Raw genomic sequence first — 20,660 nt, forward strand, 5'->3', positions numbered from 1 at the left:
AATGCAGTGCTCATGTGTAGGTCTGCACAATTATTGGAAAAAAACTGACATTGCGATATTTTATTTGGAAAGAATTTAGATTGGAATAATTTAGTAGATCTGGATAAAATATAATAAACCAATCACAAGCATTGATAAACACAGCGGCAAAGATACAAATAGAATAAACAGTGCTTTATAGTTTTCTGGAAGTCTTGAAGAATTCAAGTAGTCGGCACAATAGCCTAGTGGTTAGCGCGCTGACATACAGTATGTTGCAGTAGCACATCAGGGCGTCCCGAGTTTGAATCCCGACTCGAGGGCATTTCCCCACCCTACCCCCACTCTCTCTCCAACTTCGCTTCCTGTCTCAATATTGTCCTATGTAATAAAGGCAAAAAACAAATTTTAAAAAACAAAGAAAATTTTGAATAAATTGAATTATCAAATGTAAAATAACCCTGTATAAAAGGGGTCTCAAGCTGCCGGCCCACAGGCCATTTGCGGCCCCCGCTCCTCCTCACTCAGGTCCGTAACTGACATCAAAAATATAATGAGATTCGGCCTGCCAAAACCTATATTTTAAATCACTATCATTTATTGTCCAGTAGGTGGTTTTGACCCCCCACCTACTGGACATTTAAGGTACAGTACTATATAACCGGTTTACTTTCGGTTTCTCTCAGCGTGCTGTCGAGAGTAACACACATGCAGGTAATTTCTGGGGCTGATTTAAACATTGAATTATATGTCTGTAAGTGCTCTATTTGTACTAAAGCTCTAGTTTTGTAAATATTCAAGGGTCATTTGATTATAGTCAGTTTTACACCACCTGTATTTTGTTGTACAAACACCTCTTCATGGCTTACACAATATGATAGTGGTCTACATAGGATCTATTTGCCAACTATTAGATTTAAATGGTCTCATTTAATAGATTTTCTTCATATGCATATTAAGATTTGTATAAAAAAAATGTGCCTTACTAACTATTTGACTGCTGGCTGAACTGAACTTGTTAAAGTAAAAATGAATATATATAGTTAAAGTCAGAATTATTAGCCCCCTTTGATTTTTTTTTCTTTTTTAAATATTTCCCTAGTTATGTTTAAGAGGGCACAGAAACTTTCACAGTATGTCTGAAAATATTTTTTCTTCTGGAGAAAGTCTTATTTGTTTTATTTCAGCTAGAATAAAAGCAGTCATTAATTTTTTAATAAACATTTTGAGGAACATATTATTAGCCTCTTTAAGCATATTTTTTTTTTGATAGTCTACAGAACAAACCATCGTTATACAATAAACTGTAATATTTTTATATCAATTTATACTACCCCTTCAATATGTACAATAACAAACAAAAAGAAGGAGCTTTGACTGCGTATACACCGGGGAAGAATGTCTGAGTGCATCAATTACATCAGGTTTTCACTTTTTGGTTGTGCTTAAATGTTAAAGCGGTCCTCCTATGAATTGTCAGTCTCTGATTTAGCCCTCCGCCAATTTGAGTTTGAGACCCCTGCTGTATAGACTTCATTTATCTTTCTTTAAGTGACAAACATTATAAATTGTTGAGCCTAAAGGCTTAAAACTAGCTTGGAATGTACAAAGCCAGTCACAAACCTTAAACAAATATTCAAAGGGTAACATTTTTGGTAAATTTGTGAAGTTATATATAATCCTGACTCTACTTGTCCTGCAATGTGTCTATTACAAATGCTCACATTGCGATAACAATGCTGAAGCCACATATATTGATAAATGTCCTCTCTCTGTTAAACATAAATTGAGAAATGATTAATTTGGGGGGGGGGGGCTAATAATTCTGACTTCAACTGTATAGTGACTTGGGATCCTTTGATTGGAGGATCGTGATTAGCTATTGTGGGCCAGTTGGGTCAATCATGAGCACGTGCTCCTCTAGTAGTTTAATATTAAACCTCACTTATTTTAACACTTTTCAATGCGATTTTCTTCAGTGTTTAGCATTTTTGAACCCTCAACCCTGGAATTAATGAAACATGCTTAAAAAAATAACTCTTTTAGTCTTTCTAGATACAGTAGGATTTAGAAAATTGTAGGTTCTGCATTTTTTATATCTATTGTACTGCACATTACCTTCATGGAACAATATAGATGTTAAAATAACTGTATGTCATAAGAAATGAAAATAATTTGGAAATTGTTGTTCTCAGGTGAGAAGGTTTGGGCTCTCTATGGCTATGATATTGTGCAAGGCTATCCCAAGAGTCTCAGCATGTTCCGTCTGCGGAAAAATGTGAAGAAAATCGACGCAGTCCTCTACAAGGAAGACAGCAACACAATCCTCTTTTTCGCCAACAACCAGGTTTACAGGTCAGTGAATCACTTGAAAAAAATCGTTTCAAATTAGCTGCTTTTACAAAAATCGTCACCTAACAAGAATGAATGTCTTGCAGTTATAATGAAAGAATGAAGAAAATGGATAAAGGTTTTCCTAAACCAGTGCAGAAGGTTTTCCCTGGAATGACCGGGAAGGTCACCGCAGCCTTCCAGTATAGAGGTATAAAGGGTTTTACTATACAATATCACAAAAGAAAAAAAAAACTGAGGTAAAATCACATCTAACACTGTCTTTTTTGTTTTTTTGTAGGTTTTAACTACCTCTTCAGTGGATCAAAGATGCTTGAGTTTGGCTCCAACAACAAGCTGTTACGCGTCCTGAACAACAATTATTTCCTGCCGTGCAAATAATCTATTTAATACTTAACGCCTGAAGAAGAATCCGAGCCATCAGTATTTTATATTACTGAGTAACTTATTGCAAATTAACTTATTTTACCAAAAGTATTCATGTGATTGTATTATCCCTTAAAATCATTTGCGTGTGTGACAATGATCTGATCAATGCAATTTTGAATAAAGGTTTGAGCAATTTGATTAACAGTCTGAACGCTGGTTTTTGGGTCAATGAGTTAAATTAAATGGGTCAAGTTAAATTTAGTCTACATTCAGTATAAATTATATTAATAGCAAGTTGAGTGTCTAATTTGACTTGTGTGGGGGAAAAAGCTAAATAAATAATAGGTATGATTATTGTGACATGCTTATTAAATTGCATTAAAATGAAATCATATTAAACTCTATTATAACCTACATAATTAAAAATGTCTTGTTGACAAATGTAAAACCAAGTGGTTTGATGTACAGTAGCAAAATATAGATGCAAGATGACAATACACATTGTCATCTCATTTTGAGCCACTTTGCAAAAAAATCCAAAAGCATTACATGTTTCTTTTTCCCATGATAGCTTTATAAAATAATATGTAATTTTAAGGATTTCTATACATTTCATACTTTTCTAAGTTATCAAATTATATAAATATAAGAAATCAACTTCTCATTAAAACATTGAAATTATACCACAGATATTCACCGGCCACTTTATTAGGTACACCTTACTAGTACAAGGTTGAACGCCCTTTTGCCTTCAGAACTGCCTTAATCCTTCATGGCATAGATTCAACAAGATACTGGAAATATTCCTCAAGTGATGTTTTGTAAAAAAATTTCAGGAGGAGCATGCGCAGAAGTTTCAGTATCGAATACGTCATTGACAATCATTAGTTTCCTGTTCTTAGCTGACAGGAGGGGCACCCGGTGTGGTCTTCTGTTGCTGTAGCCCATCTGCCTCAAGGTTGGACGTGTTGTGTGTTCAGAGATGCTCTTCTGCATAAATTGGTTGTAACGAGTGCTTATTTGAGTTACTGTTGCCTTTCTATAAGCTGGAACCAGTCTGGCCATTCTCCTCCTCTGGCATCAACAAGGCATTTACACCCACAGAACTCCCGCTCACTGAATATTTTCTCTGTAAACCCTAGAGATGATTGTGCATGAAAATCCCAGTAATACAGAGTTTCTGAAATACTCAGACCAGCCCGTCTGGCACCAGCAACTATGCCATGTTCAAAGTCACTTAAATCAGTTTCTTTCCCATTCTGATGCTCGGTTTGAACTGCAGCAGATCGTCTTGACCATGTCTATATGCCTAAGTGCATTGAGTTGCTGCCATGTGATTGGCTGATTAGAAATTAGCGTTAACGAGCAGTTGGACAGGTGTACTTAATAAAGTGGCCGGTGAGTGTATGTATAAATTATTTTTTGATGACGATTTCCTAACATTTGATTTATTTTAATGATAAAAATGATAATCTGAGATAATGAACATTTAATTTGGGATAATGGTTTTATTTAAATATATTTTGCTGATATTATATAATCAAAATAACTACTAATACTATTAAAGAATGACCTGAATCTACAAATAAACAGAAGTAAAATACACTAGTCTCTATGTTAATCTGCAATATTACAGCACATGTGTTTCAGATTTTCTCTATTGTTGTCTAGGACGTGTTTATTTCTTTATAGGAAAATTCACCCCCCAAATCAGACGAGTAACTCAGAGATTGCCCGCAAACACATGGCTTCGGTGTTAAGAAAGGACAGAGCGGCGATGGGAACCAAACTGTGCATCTTCGGATTGCGTGCAGCTTGTGTGTCTCCAAGCTTTCCTGTTGCATGAGTCTCATCCAGGTTAATTTCACATTAAACGCTTTAGAAATAATTGGGGGCTGTGAATCTCACCGAGTGATGATGAAAGTGTGCCTGAGCAAGGCCTTTCTAAATGCAACTCCAGCTTCCTTAAAAACACACACTGATGTCAGATGTCAATTAAAAAACTGCAAAGCTTTCCTTCATATAAAAATAAAATCTTACCAATTCTGTTCCAATATCAACTTATTGTGGTGTTTTTGTTTGCATGTTCTCCCCGTGTTGGCGTAGGTTTCCTGAAAATTGTAAAGTGGCAATAACAAACCAAAATATATATAAATATTACTCTGATATTAAATAGTGAAACTATTAGGATCTGCAAATGATCAGTCAGAATGGAAATTGATTTAATGTGTTTAATAATACATATTTTAGATATTTTACTTAGACAATTATACAGCCTCACTTTTTTTGCCTTATTTCAAAATTCTTCTCAATCATTTTTTGTCTTTAGGTGTTTAAATATTTTGTCTTTAAGTGTTTTATTTAATTCTAACTTTAAGTGACTAAACATACAGCTGAAGTCAGAATTATTAGCCCAGGGAATTATTTTTATTTCCCAATTTCTGTTTAATAGAGAAACCATTTTTTCAACACATTTCTAAACATAATAATTTTAATAACTCATTTCTAATAACTGATTTATTTTATCTTTGCCATGATGACAGTACATAATATTTTGCTAGATATTTTTCAAGACACTTCTATACAGCTTAAAGTGACCTTTAAAGGCTTAACTAGGTTAATTAGATTAACTTGGCAGGTTAGGGTCAAAATGACCTTAAAACTATTTAAAAAAAATCAAAAACTGCTTTTATTCTGGCTGAAATAAAACAAATAAGACTTTTTCCAGTAGAAGAAATATTATCAGACATACTGAGAAAATGTCCTTGCTCTGCTAAACATCATGTTGGAAATATTTAAAAAAGAAAAATGAAATGAAAAGGGGGCTAATAATTCTGACTTTAACTGTGTATTCATATATAATCAAATAATACATATAATAAATATAATAATAATAATAATAATAATAATAATAATAATATAGTAATATTTCCTGTGGAGTTTAATCAAAAAACAAGCATACGTGCAAGTATACAGTAGTTTGCTATAAGACTTTTTAAAAACATGAAAGAGGAAAAATCTGTAAATAATAAACAAAAATCAAATAAAATAATATACTGATATTTGACCGTAAAACTATTATGATCTGCAAATGATCAGTCAGAATACAAGAAGTCTCTTAATGTCTCTTGAAAATGCTTAATTTTAAATGTTTAACTTATTATTTCTACTCTGCTTATTATTACTATTACTATTTACCTTTTTTTTTTTTACTATTTTTAATGACAGTTTTATTTATATTTATTATTTATTTCTTAATTGCTTTTAATTGTTGTTTTGTGTTTTGTCTAAGTCTCTGAACATTTTTCAACTTCATTAAGTGATTTAACATATATTCATATATAATATATTCATGTATTATTAATATTTCCTCTAGATTTTAATAATACTTGTAAAATTGTTCAACAAAATTGTAATTGAAAACAGGGATTTATGTGCATGTATACAGTAAATAGTTTGATTTGATATACTTTGTAAAAAAATATGAGACAAGAAAATATAAGAAATGTGGCAATAATTAACAAAATCAATAAAAAAATTAATTATCCACGGACACTTAAACTATTATAATCTGCAAATGATCAGAATAGAATAGATCAGAATAGAAAAAGTCTCTAAATGAAGTCTTTGAAATTACTTTATTTTAGATATTTTACTTATAATTAATACTTTTTTTTACTACTTTTAATGACTATTTTACTTATATTTACTACTTATAGCTTTTTTTGCCTTATTTCTAAATTGTTCTAAATTGTTTTGCTTTTTGTCTTTAAGTCTTTGAATCTTTTTCAACTACATTAAGTGATTTAACATATATTAATACACACTCAGAAATAAAGGTACAAAAAATCTGTCACTGGCGCTATTTAAAAGCTACACTTTTGTACCATAAAGGTGAAAATTAGTACCTTTAGGGTACACTTTTGTACTTTTAAGGTTCACTTTTATATATCTTTAAGGTAATATGAGGTACACATTCTTACTTTAAGTATTAATATGTATCTTTAAGGATCTGTTAGAAACAAAAATGTACCTTTTGAAAAGGTACCGACCCAGTGACAGATTTTGTATCATTATTTCTGAGAGTGTGTATAATAAAATAATAAATAAATAATATATTATTATTTCCTGTGGATTCTAATATATAATCATTTATTTGATTCTTTTACTACTTTTAATTACTAATTCACTTATATTTACTATTAATAAAGTTTTTTAAATTTCTGAATTGTTCTCAATTGTTGTTTTTTGTCTTTAAGTCTTTGAACATTTTTTCCGCTTCATTAAGTGATTTAACATATACTAATATATAATAAATAATATATAATATATTAATATTTCCTGTACATTTAAATATGTACTTGGAAAATTGTATAACAAAATTATGATGCAGATATTTAGTAAACAGTAGCAAAAACAAAACAAAATAAATCTCAATAAATAATACACTGATATTACTTAACTCAAATTAAAAGTATTATAAAACTATTATACTCACACTATTATAATCAGCAAATTATGAGTCAGAATAGAAATGGCGTCTTAATGTCTTAAAAACTTTTTATTTTTGATGTTTTACTTATAATTATTATTTTTTTACTACTTTTAATCACTGATTTACTTATATTTACTACTTATAATGTTTTTTGCCTTATTTTTTAAATTGCTCTTTATTGTTGTTTTGTGTTTGAATATTTGAATATTTTTTAAATGCATTAAGTGATTTAACATATATTCATAAATAATAAAATAATACAATAATAAAGGGCAGCACAGTGGCGAAATGGGTAGCACAACTGCCTCACAGCAAGAAGGTCACTGGTTGGCTAGAAAGGCACGTGCTGTGTAAAACATATGCTGGATAAGTTGGCGGTTCATTCCACCGTGGCAACCCCTGATTAATAAAGGGACTAAGACGAAAAGAAAATGAATGAATGAAGCATATATTAACATTTCCTGTGAATATTAAATATATAACACTTGAATAAATGTACAACAAAATTACCATTAATAAGAACAGTGGCAAAAATAAACAAAATAAAAGCACAATAAATAAAATACTGACATTACTTAACTTAAACTAATAGAACTGTTATATTCCACAAATTATGAGTCGGAATAGAAATTGTCTCTTATTTTCTTTGAAAATACTTTATTTTAGATATAATAATTATTACTTTTTACTGCTTTTAATGACTAATTTACTTTATTTATTACTTAAAATGTAATTTGCCTTATTTCTAAATAGATAATTTTCCTGCTTTATTAGTGGATTTAACATATATTATTACATAATAAAATAATATTGAATTATTTCTTGTGTATATTTAAAATTGTACAACAAATTTATAATTAAAACAGGATTTTTTTTTGCCAATATACAATAAATAGTTATGTTAATAGCCTCTTTATGTCCTAAAAAGTATTTACTTTTAACTAGTTATACTTACTAATTTACTTCTATTTATTACTTATAATGTCTTTTGTTTAATTTCTAAATAGTTATTTTTTTCCCACATTATTAGGTGATTTAACATACATTAATAAAATTATATATTATTATTTCTGTGTATATTTAAAATTTTACAAGGCATTTTTTTCCCCAATATACAATAAATAGTTATATTAATAGCCTCTTAATGTCTAAAAAAAAGTGTTTAATTTTGACTAGTTTAATTACTAATTTACTTATATTTACTACTTATAACCGTTTTTTTTGCCTTATTTCTAAATTATTATTTTGTGTTTATAATTTTGATTATTTTTGCGCTTCATTAAGTGATTTAACAGCTTTATTTAGTAGATTATAAAAGTGTGTTTTTGATTCATTAAAAAAGAAAAACAATGCTATTTCTCAGAAACTGACAGAAGCAAAAGCTTCTCTGATCACAAATGCAGGTCTTCAAATTATAAGTCACATTCAGCATTGCTTAACAGACACAAGCAGAGTAAAACCAGCAGAAACCAGTGGGATCTGCGCAGTGAGTAACACAAATCTGTCATCATACCTTTGTCATGTCACGCATCTGTGCTTTCCGAACACCATCATCAGACATCAGGACAAAAAGAGGCTTTTCGGATGCAAACACACCTAGGAATAAAAATAACAATAATATATGTGTAATTATGGACGTGTAGTATGAGTCAGAATCTCGGCGTGCAAAAATTAACAAAGAAATTCATCCTAAAAAACGATGAATGTGGAAACAGTCACTTTGGTTTTACCACAAAAAACACAGTTATTGCTGTTGTGGTTACTTTGCAGGACTTTTAGTGTGTTTTTGTAAGACTGTTCTCGCAGAATCATTTGAAGATGACACCCATACAGTCTCACACTCATACATTATGGCCCCATATAGCGCATGTGTTTGGACAGTGGGGGAAGCCGGATCACCCGGAGGAAACCCACGCCAACACGGGGAGAACATGCAAACTATGTTTTTATTTATGTTTTAACACCATATCAGCATTGTGGAGAGGTAAACATGATCGAACACACAATGAGGGGGGAGAGCATGCTCAGAGCCCAGCGGCTTACCAGCAGGCCCATCAGAAATAATAAATAACACCTGTTTATAGTGATTGTGCCGGAGAGACACCCTTCTTAAGGAGAACAGAAGGAGCAGCCGGGAGAGGACAGAGCACACACACATACACTGCTACGCGTGTTGTGCATTTATAAAATAAAAATATACTACGTACCTGATATCGCCGACCCTGTCTTCTTCTTCCCACACAACAACTAACTTTACTACAAGCATATATTTATGGCAATAATAGTAATAAATATTTAAAAATGTTTTTTTTTTTAATCAAAACAGATTTTTTTTAATAAACAACCATTATAGAGCAACATAAATGACAGCATTAATAAAAGGTCATAAAAGATTTTCCAATTTAGTCGAACATAAATATTCTTAAGTTCGTTGTTTGCTGAATATAATTTGATTTCTAATATCATTTAAATATACACACTCTATTAAAAGTTCAATATTCCTACACAAATTGGGTTCCCCTCCCTTTTTCAACAAATATGAGTGTGTACATCTCGAGACAGAAATGGTTCACTACCTTCTTATTTTAAGTGACAATAAATAATAAATCTTAAAACAATTACAATATTTTAAACCTGTTTTTTGAATAATTTTTTATTATTTTTACAACATTTAAAGAGGGATTGTCATGCCTTATTATTTTCTCTTTCATTTTATTATTGTACTCTTTTTCTGGCACTGTCCTTGTACTTTCATTGTAATAGAAATAAATAAACTTGGTAAAAAAAATCAATAAATAAAAATAAAAATTCTTGACTACACAATTCTACATCTTATATATATATATATATATATATATATATATATATATATATATATATATATATATATATATATATATATATATATGTATATACACAATACAACTTGGTCATGTCTATTTTTAAAATGGTAACAGATTCACTAAATACAATTTGTTCAAATGCCACTAATCTGCATAGTTGGTTTGAACGTCTATAAATTTCCATAAAATGTTTTTTTTATAAATCATTAAATATTCAGTAAACAGATCAAAAGCATTTTAAATTATTTATACAATTTCTAAACATTAAATATTGTTTACATACACATATATTTTTAGTTTTCATCATATGCAGTTTCATTTTCATACACAGTTTCAATCTACTACAACTTCTATGTTAAGCTGCTTTAACATTATCTACATTGTAAAAGCGCTATAGAAATAAAGATGAACTGAATTAAATCGTTTAAATTATTATTTCTATAGGAAACTTTGCAATATTATATTTGTGCATATACATTAGGGTTAGTAAGTACATAAGCAAAATCCAGATCTAATCTAACAAAACAACATAACGGTCGAAAAAAAAAAAAAGTACATCCAAATTAATGTTAGGATAAAATACATAATCATATTTTAATAAATATGAAAAAAAAATCACAATACAATTATGTATATAAAATGTATATACTATAAATATTTCAATGCCTAAAGATGTTAAATGACTAAACTCTTATTTGGTAACACTTTACAATAAGGTTTATTAGTTAATGCATTTACTGACATGAACAACACATGTACAGCGTTTATTAATCATAACTGAACATTTACTAATGCATTATTAACATCCAAGTCCATGCTTGTTAACATTAGTTAATGCACTGAGTTACATGAACTAACAATGAACTACTGTATTTTCATTAACTAACGTTAACTAACATGAACAAATACAGTATTAGATGTATTGTTCATTGTTTGTTTATGTTAGTAAATGCATTAATTAATATTAACTAAAAAACCTTATTGTAAAGTGTGACTTCTTATTTTAATGGATATAATGGTTTATTAAAACAGTTTTGTTAAAATGCCCCAAAATAAATTATCTAAATTTATTGAGAAACGTTTAAAAATGGATTTTCTTAATGAGGTGTACTCATTTATGTTTAGCCCTGTATATATGCTTATATACTTTAAAAATAAAATATATCCTTTTTAGTATTATGCTGTGTGTAGTGTGGGACATGTCTCCCTGATTTCCTCTCCGGTGATGAAAGGTGTGATAGTGTATTTGTGACTCAGTGTTGCGTTGCACAATCAGTGCTTCTGTGGTGTATAAAAGAGTGGAGAAAACAGCAGTCTGCATCAGTTTCTTGAAGGAGAAGGAAAGCAAACATGAAGACCTGCTTCAGGCTGTGTGTTTTCATCACTCTGCTGTTTTCAGGCCACAGCAGCCCGATCGCGCCGCCTGCTGGAGGAGACCAGGACAAACTCGCGGAGGTCAGTACGACACCTATTTTAATGACTAAATGTGTGAATTCAGGTCAATTGAGATACTTTATGCCATTGCGATGACCATGAAAAAAGTGCACCAATTGACCTGAACTCACTCTATATACTTTATGTGTGCCTATTTAACCATTTTGGCAGACAAATCTGTAATCGAAAGTGAGCAAAGTTATCCACAAACTTCCCTTCAGGGATGTCCTCACTAGAATAGAATAACTAATTGCAGGCCTGTAGGCAGCCTGGTAAAAGAGGTGGTTCTTTTTTCTTAAAAAGTGGACCCTTTTGCAGTTTTTTGCCTTATTTTCTATTTAATCATGTTAAAATACTGCATTTTAGTGACACTTTAAGCACTATTTTTTGCTGAATTAGCTTGTTGGATGGTCGTCATAACCAACCACATTTTCTAATGCGTCAAAAACATTTCCTTAACATTTAGAATAAAAAAATTACTTATTATTAGAATTGTACTTCTTTTTTTTTATTATTTAAATGTATTACAATATCATTGGTAAAAAAAAAAATAGGAATCTGTTAAAGTTTTTAATTAAAACTAGCCTATTGTCATGTATTAGGCAAATAACAAACTGGCCAGCACATTCAACTTTCCTAAAAACCGCATCACAGGATTCCTCTTAGTCTTAAAGCCTTATTCAGTGGGTTATTTACACAATTTACCATAAAATAGCTATAAAAATAGGACAAATTAGCTCATGTATAAAATAAATTCTGGACCTTTGTCAGTGAGGGGTGGGTCTTTCGAACCACCCGAACCCCCCATGGCTATAAGCCTAAATTGTATAACTAGTAATTGTACAAAAGCAGAATGCTTTAAGTGAGAAGTAAATAGGGTTAAAGCGAGATTAGAAAATGTATAAAGGCATTTTTACACAGAAAAGAGGCACAAAAGCAATAAATCTGCCAATATTCGCATTTACTCAACCATTCAATGCAGCAAAGTGTCTTTACACTCAATTCTGAGCAGACACAGACTCGCTTTAGGGTCTTAAATCAGCTGTATGCTAAACTACAAATATATTAGACTTTAGTATTAGTATGTCAGACTTTAAATATAAAAACCTTAGAAGTCTATGTAATGTCCATATTTACTGTAGAAAGCTACGGTACACTCTAAAAAACATGTTATTTATTTAACTCAATGGTTGAGTTAAAAAAATATGTGATGCTTTGTGGGGTTATTTTGAACCTTTATTGGGTTATTTATTAATAAGTAAAGCAGTTGTGTTAAATATTTGGTGCTTTGTTGGGTTATTTTAACCCTTTTTTGGGTTATTTATGTATTAACTCAACCAGATGGGTTAAAAATTGTGAATTTCAAGTCAACTGATTTAACTGACACAGAACAGTTGTATTAATATGCATGTGCAATGTTGTTTTAGCATTATAACATTTATTTAAGCTTAAGCTCAAGTTTTTTTTTATTTTTATCAAATTACCTTGTGTCGTGTTTTATCCGCTTCACCCGCACTATTAATTATTGATGATACAAACGTGCGCTCAGCCGATGTTTTTGAAAACTGCAAGTTGTTTATTTACACAGCCAGATTGATAAAATTAATAGTAGTACTAACAATAGTAATATCAGAATATAAAAAATAACATGCAATCAAAATAACCCAATGCATTAGGTTAAAAAAACTTATAGATGGGAAGGTGCTATGATAACCTATAGTTGGGTTATATGTTGGGGTATTTTAACTCAACTATTTTAACTGAGTATGTGTGTGTTTATGTGTGTGTACTGACTTTGGTGGTTTACAAGTGGTTTAAAAGGACAAGCCTGATGTTGTTGCTACTCAAAACACTTAAAATTCATATCTAATCGGTAGGGCCAGACGGAATCTGCGGACGTTTTTTGCCATTTCTGCAGAGAATTCTGGTAAAAATCTGCGGATTTCTGCGGAATTATTTTGGGAGTATCCAGCGGAGTATCATAACTTACACCTTAATATATTAAATAAAAAGGAATAAATTACTGAATAAAAACTGAATAAATTCAGATTTACACATTTACTCAAGTAAATAAACAGAATTAATAATGAGCTATAAATCTGCGGAATTTGCATAAATCTGCATAAATCTGCGCGCGCAGATTCCGTGTGAGCCTACTAATGGGGTATTTCGGCATTCAAATTTTGCCACGTTATCTATGTGGGTTGAGTTTAGAGGTAACTTGATGTCTTTGCAAATCATAAATCAACAACAGATCATGTACATCTAATTTAATTCACTTTGAAAATGCAAATGCAGTGCTGGTGTGAACACAAATTATTATGCTTAAATTTAAAGAGATAGTTCACCCTAAAATTAAAATGTACTCACTGTTTACTCACGACAAGTTTCTTTCTTCTGCTAAACACAAAAGAAGATAATTGAAGAAAGCTGAAAACCTGTAACCATCGACTTCCATAACACTTGTTTTTTTCTACTATGAAAGTCAGTGGTTGGAGGTTTCCAGCTTTCTTTAAAATATCTTCTGTGTTAAACAAGTGAAACATGTTTGGATGAAGGAATAAATAATGACATTTCATTTTTGGGTGAACTATCCTTTAACAGGTATTTGAACGGGCTTTAACTGTGATCTGCTGTTTCAGAATTACCTGACCCGACTGTATGGGTTGCCGAAACCTGCACAGAACCCGAGCCCGTCTGGTGGTGAGAAACGTTCCAGTGATATGAGACTGAGGCTCAAGGAGATGCAGCAGTTTTTTAAACTTAAGGTGTCTGGAAAGCTGGACCAGGAGACGCTGGAGGTGATGAAGAAGCCCCGCTGCGGAGTTCCAGACATCAAGGCCTACTCAACCTTTGCTGGAGACTACAAGTGGAAAAAACATCAGCTGACCTACAGGTAACCGATCACAGAAAAACAGAGCATGTGCTGTTAAAGAGATTTACTTGTTTCAAGTCTTTATGAGTTTGTTAAACAGTAAAGAAGATATTTTGAAGAATGTTGGAAACCTGTAACCCTTCCATTGTGTTTGTATGTCCTACTATGGAAGTCAATGGTTACAGGTTTTTAGCATTCCTCAAAATATTTTGAGGAAAAAATGTGTGGAAAATATGTGTGGAAATGTGTGGAAAATAATATGTGTTCAACTAAAATAAGAGGTTTGAAACTTCTTACCATATTTCACCAGTTAATTGATTACTTTTTTTGTACTACAAATTTTTTTATTTAAATATGCAAATGAGACATTTTTTATGAAATATGCATTAGTTTGAACATTTCTATAGCACTAAAATCTTAACATTGGATAAATTCAGACCAAATATTTATTTTTTTTCACATTCTAGAATCAATCTAATTTTTTCTGATGGAGTTTTGAGAATTTTTAGTTCTGAACATACTGTAAAGAGTCTTTGTATTTTCCTATTTTTTGTAGAATAAAATGCAATATACGAGGAAAATTATGCGGGAAATGCAATATATATGCATATATATAATATACATATAATATTGCAATATATAATGCAAAATACATGCATATATCTATCTTTAAGTCAAGATGAAGTGGGGATTTATGACTGGGTGCATGAAAAAAACATATTATTAAGAAAACAGTCTTTAAAAATATGCATTGTAATAAAAATCTATAGACACAAATTTACTTAAATGTATTTTGGATGTTCATTTTCCATTACACTTAAAAAATGATTATGAAAAATCTAAATCTCAAAATTGAGATGCATGAAAAACAAATAAAAAATGTCTTAATTTCACTTTTTTGTTCTTCATTACAGCATTAAAACACTTTTTAGCTAAAACAATGGTTCTTTGTTCTCCTTAAAAAGCTACTTAATGGCTAAAAGCAGTTTGAGTGTCAAAAAAGCCAACAATAGCAATTCCTGTGGTTGCTGATGATACTGTGAGGTCTTATAAAGCCAGAAACAGGCTGATTTTGGAGTTTTTCTTTCTGCCAGGATTGAGAACTACACCCCTGACATGTCAGTGGCAGAGGTGGATGACTCCATCAGTAAAGCTCTGAAGGTGTGGGCTGACGTCACTCCACTGAGATTCACTCGCATCTACAGCGGCACAGCAGACATCATGATCTCCTTCGCCACTGGAGGTCAGTCTCTGAAACTCAATATTAATGCATATATAATATACATATATAAATCCTTACTGCAAGCTACATTTGAACAAATATGCAATTAGAATTATACCTTTATTGTCATTGTAGCAGTGTAGTACAGAATTTGTGTAATAGCTCTTAGATACCAACGACAATAAAAAAAGTACAAAACAAATAAACAAAAGTATCAACAATAAACAAAAGCCTGAACAAGACTTATTTGGAAAATGTTTGCGATTTGCTGCAGTGCGTTACGATGGATAGCATTTTCATTTTATGAATATAATTTTAAAATTTCCCACCCATTTTTATTGCAAGTACAATTGACATTGTTTATACACACACACACACACACATATATATATATATATATATATATATATATATATATATATATATATATATATATATATATATATATATATAATATAAATATATAAATATATATATTATATAAATATATGTATGTATATATATATGTATTTATATATATGTATATATATACACCAAAACCTAAAATACACTGTCTAAAGAAAAATAATAAAAAAGAAAAGTAATATTAAAAACAATAAAAATAAAAAAAACTCAATTTAAAAAAATAAAAGTAAGAAAATAAATAAATAAAATAATAATAAATAAATAAAATAATAATAAAGTAAATAGAATAAATAAATACAAAAATAAATAAAATAATAATAAAATAAATAAACAAATAAGTAAATAACTAAGTAAATACATAAATATATAATTAAAATAATAAGTTTAATAATAAAAAATAAAAAAAGTAAATAAAAAAAGTAAATAAAAAAATTTAAATGATAATAAAATAAATAAATAAGATTATCACTCATTTGCGGGCGTCCGGGAGTCTCTGTACATTTGCGGGAGACTCCCGAAACAAGTGATTGGTGATTCCACATATGCCAAACAAACCGCGCTACATGGGCACCCTTATAGAGGTCTTGTCAAAAGTTAAAAGAGGCTATCCGTGATCTTAGATGGGCATTTTATTTCTATATATAAAATTGTGGCCACGCTTTTTTTTTTAAGGTGCAATTTTCAATGTTAACAAACCATTAACTAAAACGTTTGCTTCAATAAACCCCTAATTTGATGCTAATAGTCATTTTAATAGTAAGGATGAAGTTGGGTTTAGGTATTTAGGTTGGGTTTAGGTATGATTAAGGGTGTAGAATAAGACTAAGCAGAATATGTGCTTATTCAATACTATAATTTATTTGTTTTATTCCTTTTATCCTTATTTTTGGGGTTAATTGCATGTCTAATGTTTTATGTCTTATGGTTTTAAGTGTAAAAAAAAGTTGTGAGTCATTAATGAAAACTCTTGACTGCAAAACAAATCTATCTTTGAGTATAAATAAAGTAATCTACCTATGATAAACAGCCGATATATTTATAATAGGCAGGTAATAAAAAATAGTTCATAGTTAGAATTGGTCCCTACATTAAAGTGTTAACAAAAGGTTTACTATGAAGCTGCAAGCCCAATTAGGAATTCACAATTAGCATTATTTCAATTTTAATAACATTGTAATAGTATTAATATTAAAAGTTCATGATTTTTTTTAAACTACAAATTAAAAGTAGACAAAAATATATATTGTAATCTAATTTTATTTATGCACGCTATTTTATTATTAGTCATTGATCATATTTTTGTCTCTTCATCTTTTCAGATCATAGAGATGGCTACCCATTTGATGGACCCAATGGATTTCTGGCTCATGCCTTTCCTCCATTTGAGGGCATTGGTGGCGACGCTCATTTCGACGATGACGAGACATTCAGTTACAGATCTCCTCAATGTAAGCACAGAGGAAAAGTCTCATTTTAATCTTCTTGACCAACGCACAAAATAAAACCCAACTCTTTCTCACTCTTCCTCAGATTACAATCTGTTCCTGGTGGCGGCCCATGAGTTCGGACACTCTCTAGGTCTGGAACACTCGCAGGATCCCGGTGCACTCATGTATCCCACCTACGTATACAGAGACGTCGATAGATTCGTCCTCCCTCGAGATGATGTCAATGGAATCCAGTCACTTTATGGTAATGTTTATTAAATATTAGCATTTGTGATGCTGGAAACAACCTGAAACGTGCGTACCTAATCATTGACTTTAACCAAACAGGCCCAAACACTGACGTCAATACCGATGATTCAAAACCAACCCCACCAGTTACCCCGAACACATGTGATCCCAATCTGGTCCTGGACGCCGTCACCATGCTCCGTGGAGAGATTATGTTCTTCAAGAACAGGTAAACATAGACTGAAAAGGTTTTTTTAAAGTAAATATGTGCTATGACGGGACTGATCTGACCTGTGGCGCTCTTTATTTGCAGCTTCTTCTGGCGCAGTTATCCTCAGAGCGCAGATGTTGAACAACAACTCATTAAAAGCTTCTGGCCTGAGGCACCTGATAACATCGATGCCGCTTTCGAGAGTGTCATGCAGGACAAAGTCTTCCTGATCAAAGGTAAAAAAACACACACATGCTCCTTTGCAAAGAAAAGGCAAGGCAAGTTTATTTATATAGCACATTTCAGACATAATGGTAAAATAATAATGAATAATAAAATAAACCTAAATACAGTATAAGAAATAAAAAAATAAAGATTTAAAATGATTAAAAACACATAAAAATGTGTTAAAACGGAATAAAAAAAGAACACAAAAGTAAACAGAACCTTGTCATGCTTGCCCCGCCTCCAAGTTATTCTAATTGGTTCACTACTTATGAACTGACACCGCTTTAGTGTTAAAAGTTGAAGTTCTTTAACCAAGGGCCTACTCACACTATGCTATCCGAACCGTGCCCAGGCCCGTTTCCCTGATCGTTTGAGAAGTGTGAGTGCTCTGAATCAGGCTCAGGCATGCTTCACTTGGCCGCCCCTGGCCCGGTTGAAAGAGGTGTGCCTGAGCGCGGTTCACTTGGGCTTTGGCGCAGTGCGCTTGTCTGTGAGTACAAAACACACCACCCGAAACTGAAAGCGAGACGTGATTTTTAAGGGACTGTTTCATATTGATTTTCTAATCATTCTTACTGTTCAGTGAACGCAAACTGCCGTAGTTTATTAAAGATCCGCAAGTGGCGTATCTGTTCGGCAAAATATCTGACTGCGTGTTACTGCATCCCAAACGATATAACTGAAGAAATCTCCACGAGAGCGAGAGCGCTTCTGACCACCAGCTCAACATCGATGACGTAAGCGTGCCCAGGCCCGATTGTAATGTGTGTGCGGGCCGTCGGGGGAGACGGGAGGGGGGACAAGCATGCATTGGCCCGGTTCGAGGCAACTGTTCATAGTGTGAGTACGGCCTTAGATCAGCGCCTTGTGCATAGATTACTTTTTGGGGGAACACTGTAAAAAAGTCAAGCTGCTGCAAAGCATTTTTAGTTGACTTAACTTAAATCGAGTCAAGGGCAGTACTTGGGTTAAAAGTTGAGTCTTTGCAGCCATGCTTTGTTTTGAATACTGAGAACCACAATGGAAACAAGCCAAGGGGTCTATTGTAGTTTTATCCTCTATGGTTTCATTTCAAAATGTATGGGATACTTAAATGTGTCAAATAAAATTCAGACTCAACAGCAGGCCAGATTAACACCAACAATTATCTGAAATATCTGAAAACTTTTTTCTAGGTACATCATATTTGTTTAACTTTGCTAAGCACTTTATTTCAAAAGTTTCAAGGTAATTTTTTTAGTATTTAGCTTTTCTGAACCCTTAACCCTGCTGAAAGATGCTTAAAAAACAACTATTTTAGTCTTGCTAGAGTCTTGTCTTGCTTGCTTGAAATTGTACTGTACAATACAAAGGTCTTCATTAAACAATTATAGATACCAAAATAACTGTATTTCATATAAGACATGAAAATAATTCAGAAACTGTCATTGTCAGGTGAGAAGGTTTGGGCTCTCTATGGCTATGATATGGTGCAAGGCTATCCCAAGAGTCTCAGCATGTTCCGTCTGCCGAAAAATGTGAGGAAAATCGACGCAGTCCTCTACAAGGAAGACAGCAACACAATCCTCTTTTTCGCCAACAACCAGGTTTACAGGTCAGTGAATCACTTGAAAAAAATCGTTTCAAATTAGTTGCTTTTACAAAAATCGTCACCTAACAAGAATGAATGTCTTGCAGTTATAATGAAGGAATAAGGCAAATGGATAAAGGTTTTCCTAAACCAGTGGAGGAGGTTTTCCCTGGAATGACCGGGAAGGTCACCGCAGCCTTCCAGTACAGAGGTATAAAGGGTTTTACTATACAATATCACAAAAGGAAAAAAAACTGAGGTAAAATCCCATCTAACACTGTCTTTCATGATCTTTTGTAGGTTTAAACTACCTCTTCAGTGGATCAAAGATGCTTGAGTTTGGCTCCAACAACAGGCTGTTCCGCGTCCTGAACAACAATTATTTCCTGCCGTGCAAATAATCTTGAGCTTTTTTCTTTAATACTTACCGCCTGAAGAAGAATCCGAGCCATCAGTATTTTATATTATTGAGTAACTTATTAACAATTAACTTATTTTACTAAAAGTATTCATGTGATTGTATTATCCTTGAAAATCATTTGTGTGTATGACAATGATCTGATCAATGCAATTTTGAATAAAGGTTTGAGCAATTTGATTAACAGTCTGAACGCTGGTTTTTGAGTCAATGAGAAGTCTGCATCAAGTTAAATTTAGTCTACATTCAGTAGAAATGATATTAATATCAAGTTGAGTGTCTAATTTGACTTGTGTGGGGGAAAAAGCTAAATAAATAATAGGTATGATTATTGTGACATGCTTATTAAATTGCATTAAAATGAAATCATATTAAACGTAGTTAAACGTAGCTTAACTACACTTCATAACTTCCAAACATAATTACACGTGTGGCAACACCTCCATTAGCTAACTAACAAATAATTATACTAAGCTGCTCACATTACTAAAACTCTTGTAAAGTACACACTATTAGCCATTAGCAAAACAAGATCTCAGATAATCCAATTCCCATAAAGATCGTTCAAATTCTCACTAAACAA

At 31.8% G+C, this 20,660-nt stretch overlaps 1 protein-coding gene across 2 annotated transcripts in view; it reads left to right on the forward strand.

Annotated features, from left to right (window-relative positions):
• The window catches only part of mmp13a (matrix metallopeptidase 13a), a 26,264-nt gene extending 5,994 nt beyond the window's left edge, over positions 1 to 20,270 (forward strand). Inside the window, exons 8-10 of one of the 2 annotated variants that reach the window (NM_001290479.1) lie at positions 19,524 to 19,683; positions 19,767 to 19,870; positions 19,960 to 20,270. In NM_001290479.1, coding sequence (NP_001277408.1) covers positions 19,524 to 19,683; positions 19,767 to 19,870; positions 19,960 to 20,060 — 365 coding nt within the window. In that variant the 3' untranslated portion in view covers positions 20,061 to 20,270. Of the gene's footprint in view, positions 1 to 2,174; positions 2,335 to 2,417; positions 2,522 to 2,611; positions 2,899 to 19,523; positions 19,684 to 19,766; positions 19,871 to 19,959 lie in introns of those variants that run through there. The other variant, XM_009305556.4, reaches the window with a different exon arrangement.
• The last annotated feature ends 390 nt before the right edge of the window (positions 20,271 to 20,660 follow it).

Source organism: Danio rerio, chromosome 10 (assembly GCF_049306965.1).
Source record: "Danio rerio strain Tuebingen ecotype United States chromosome 10, GRCz12tu, whole genome shotgun sequence".
NCBI classification, from domain to species: domain Eukaryota; kingdom Metazoa; phylum Chordata; class Actinopteri; order Cypriniformes; family Danionidae; genus Danio; species Danio rerio.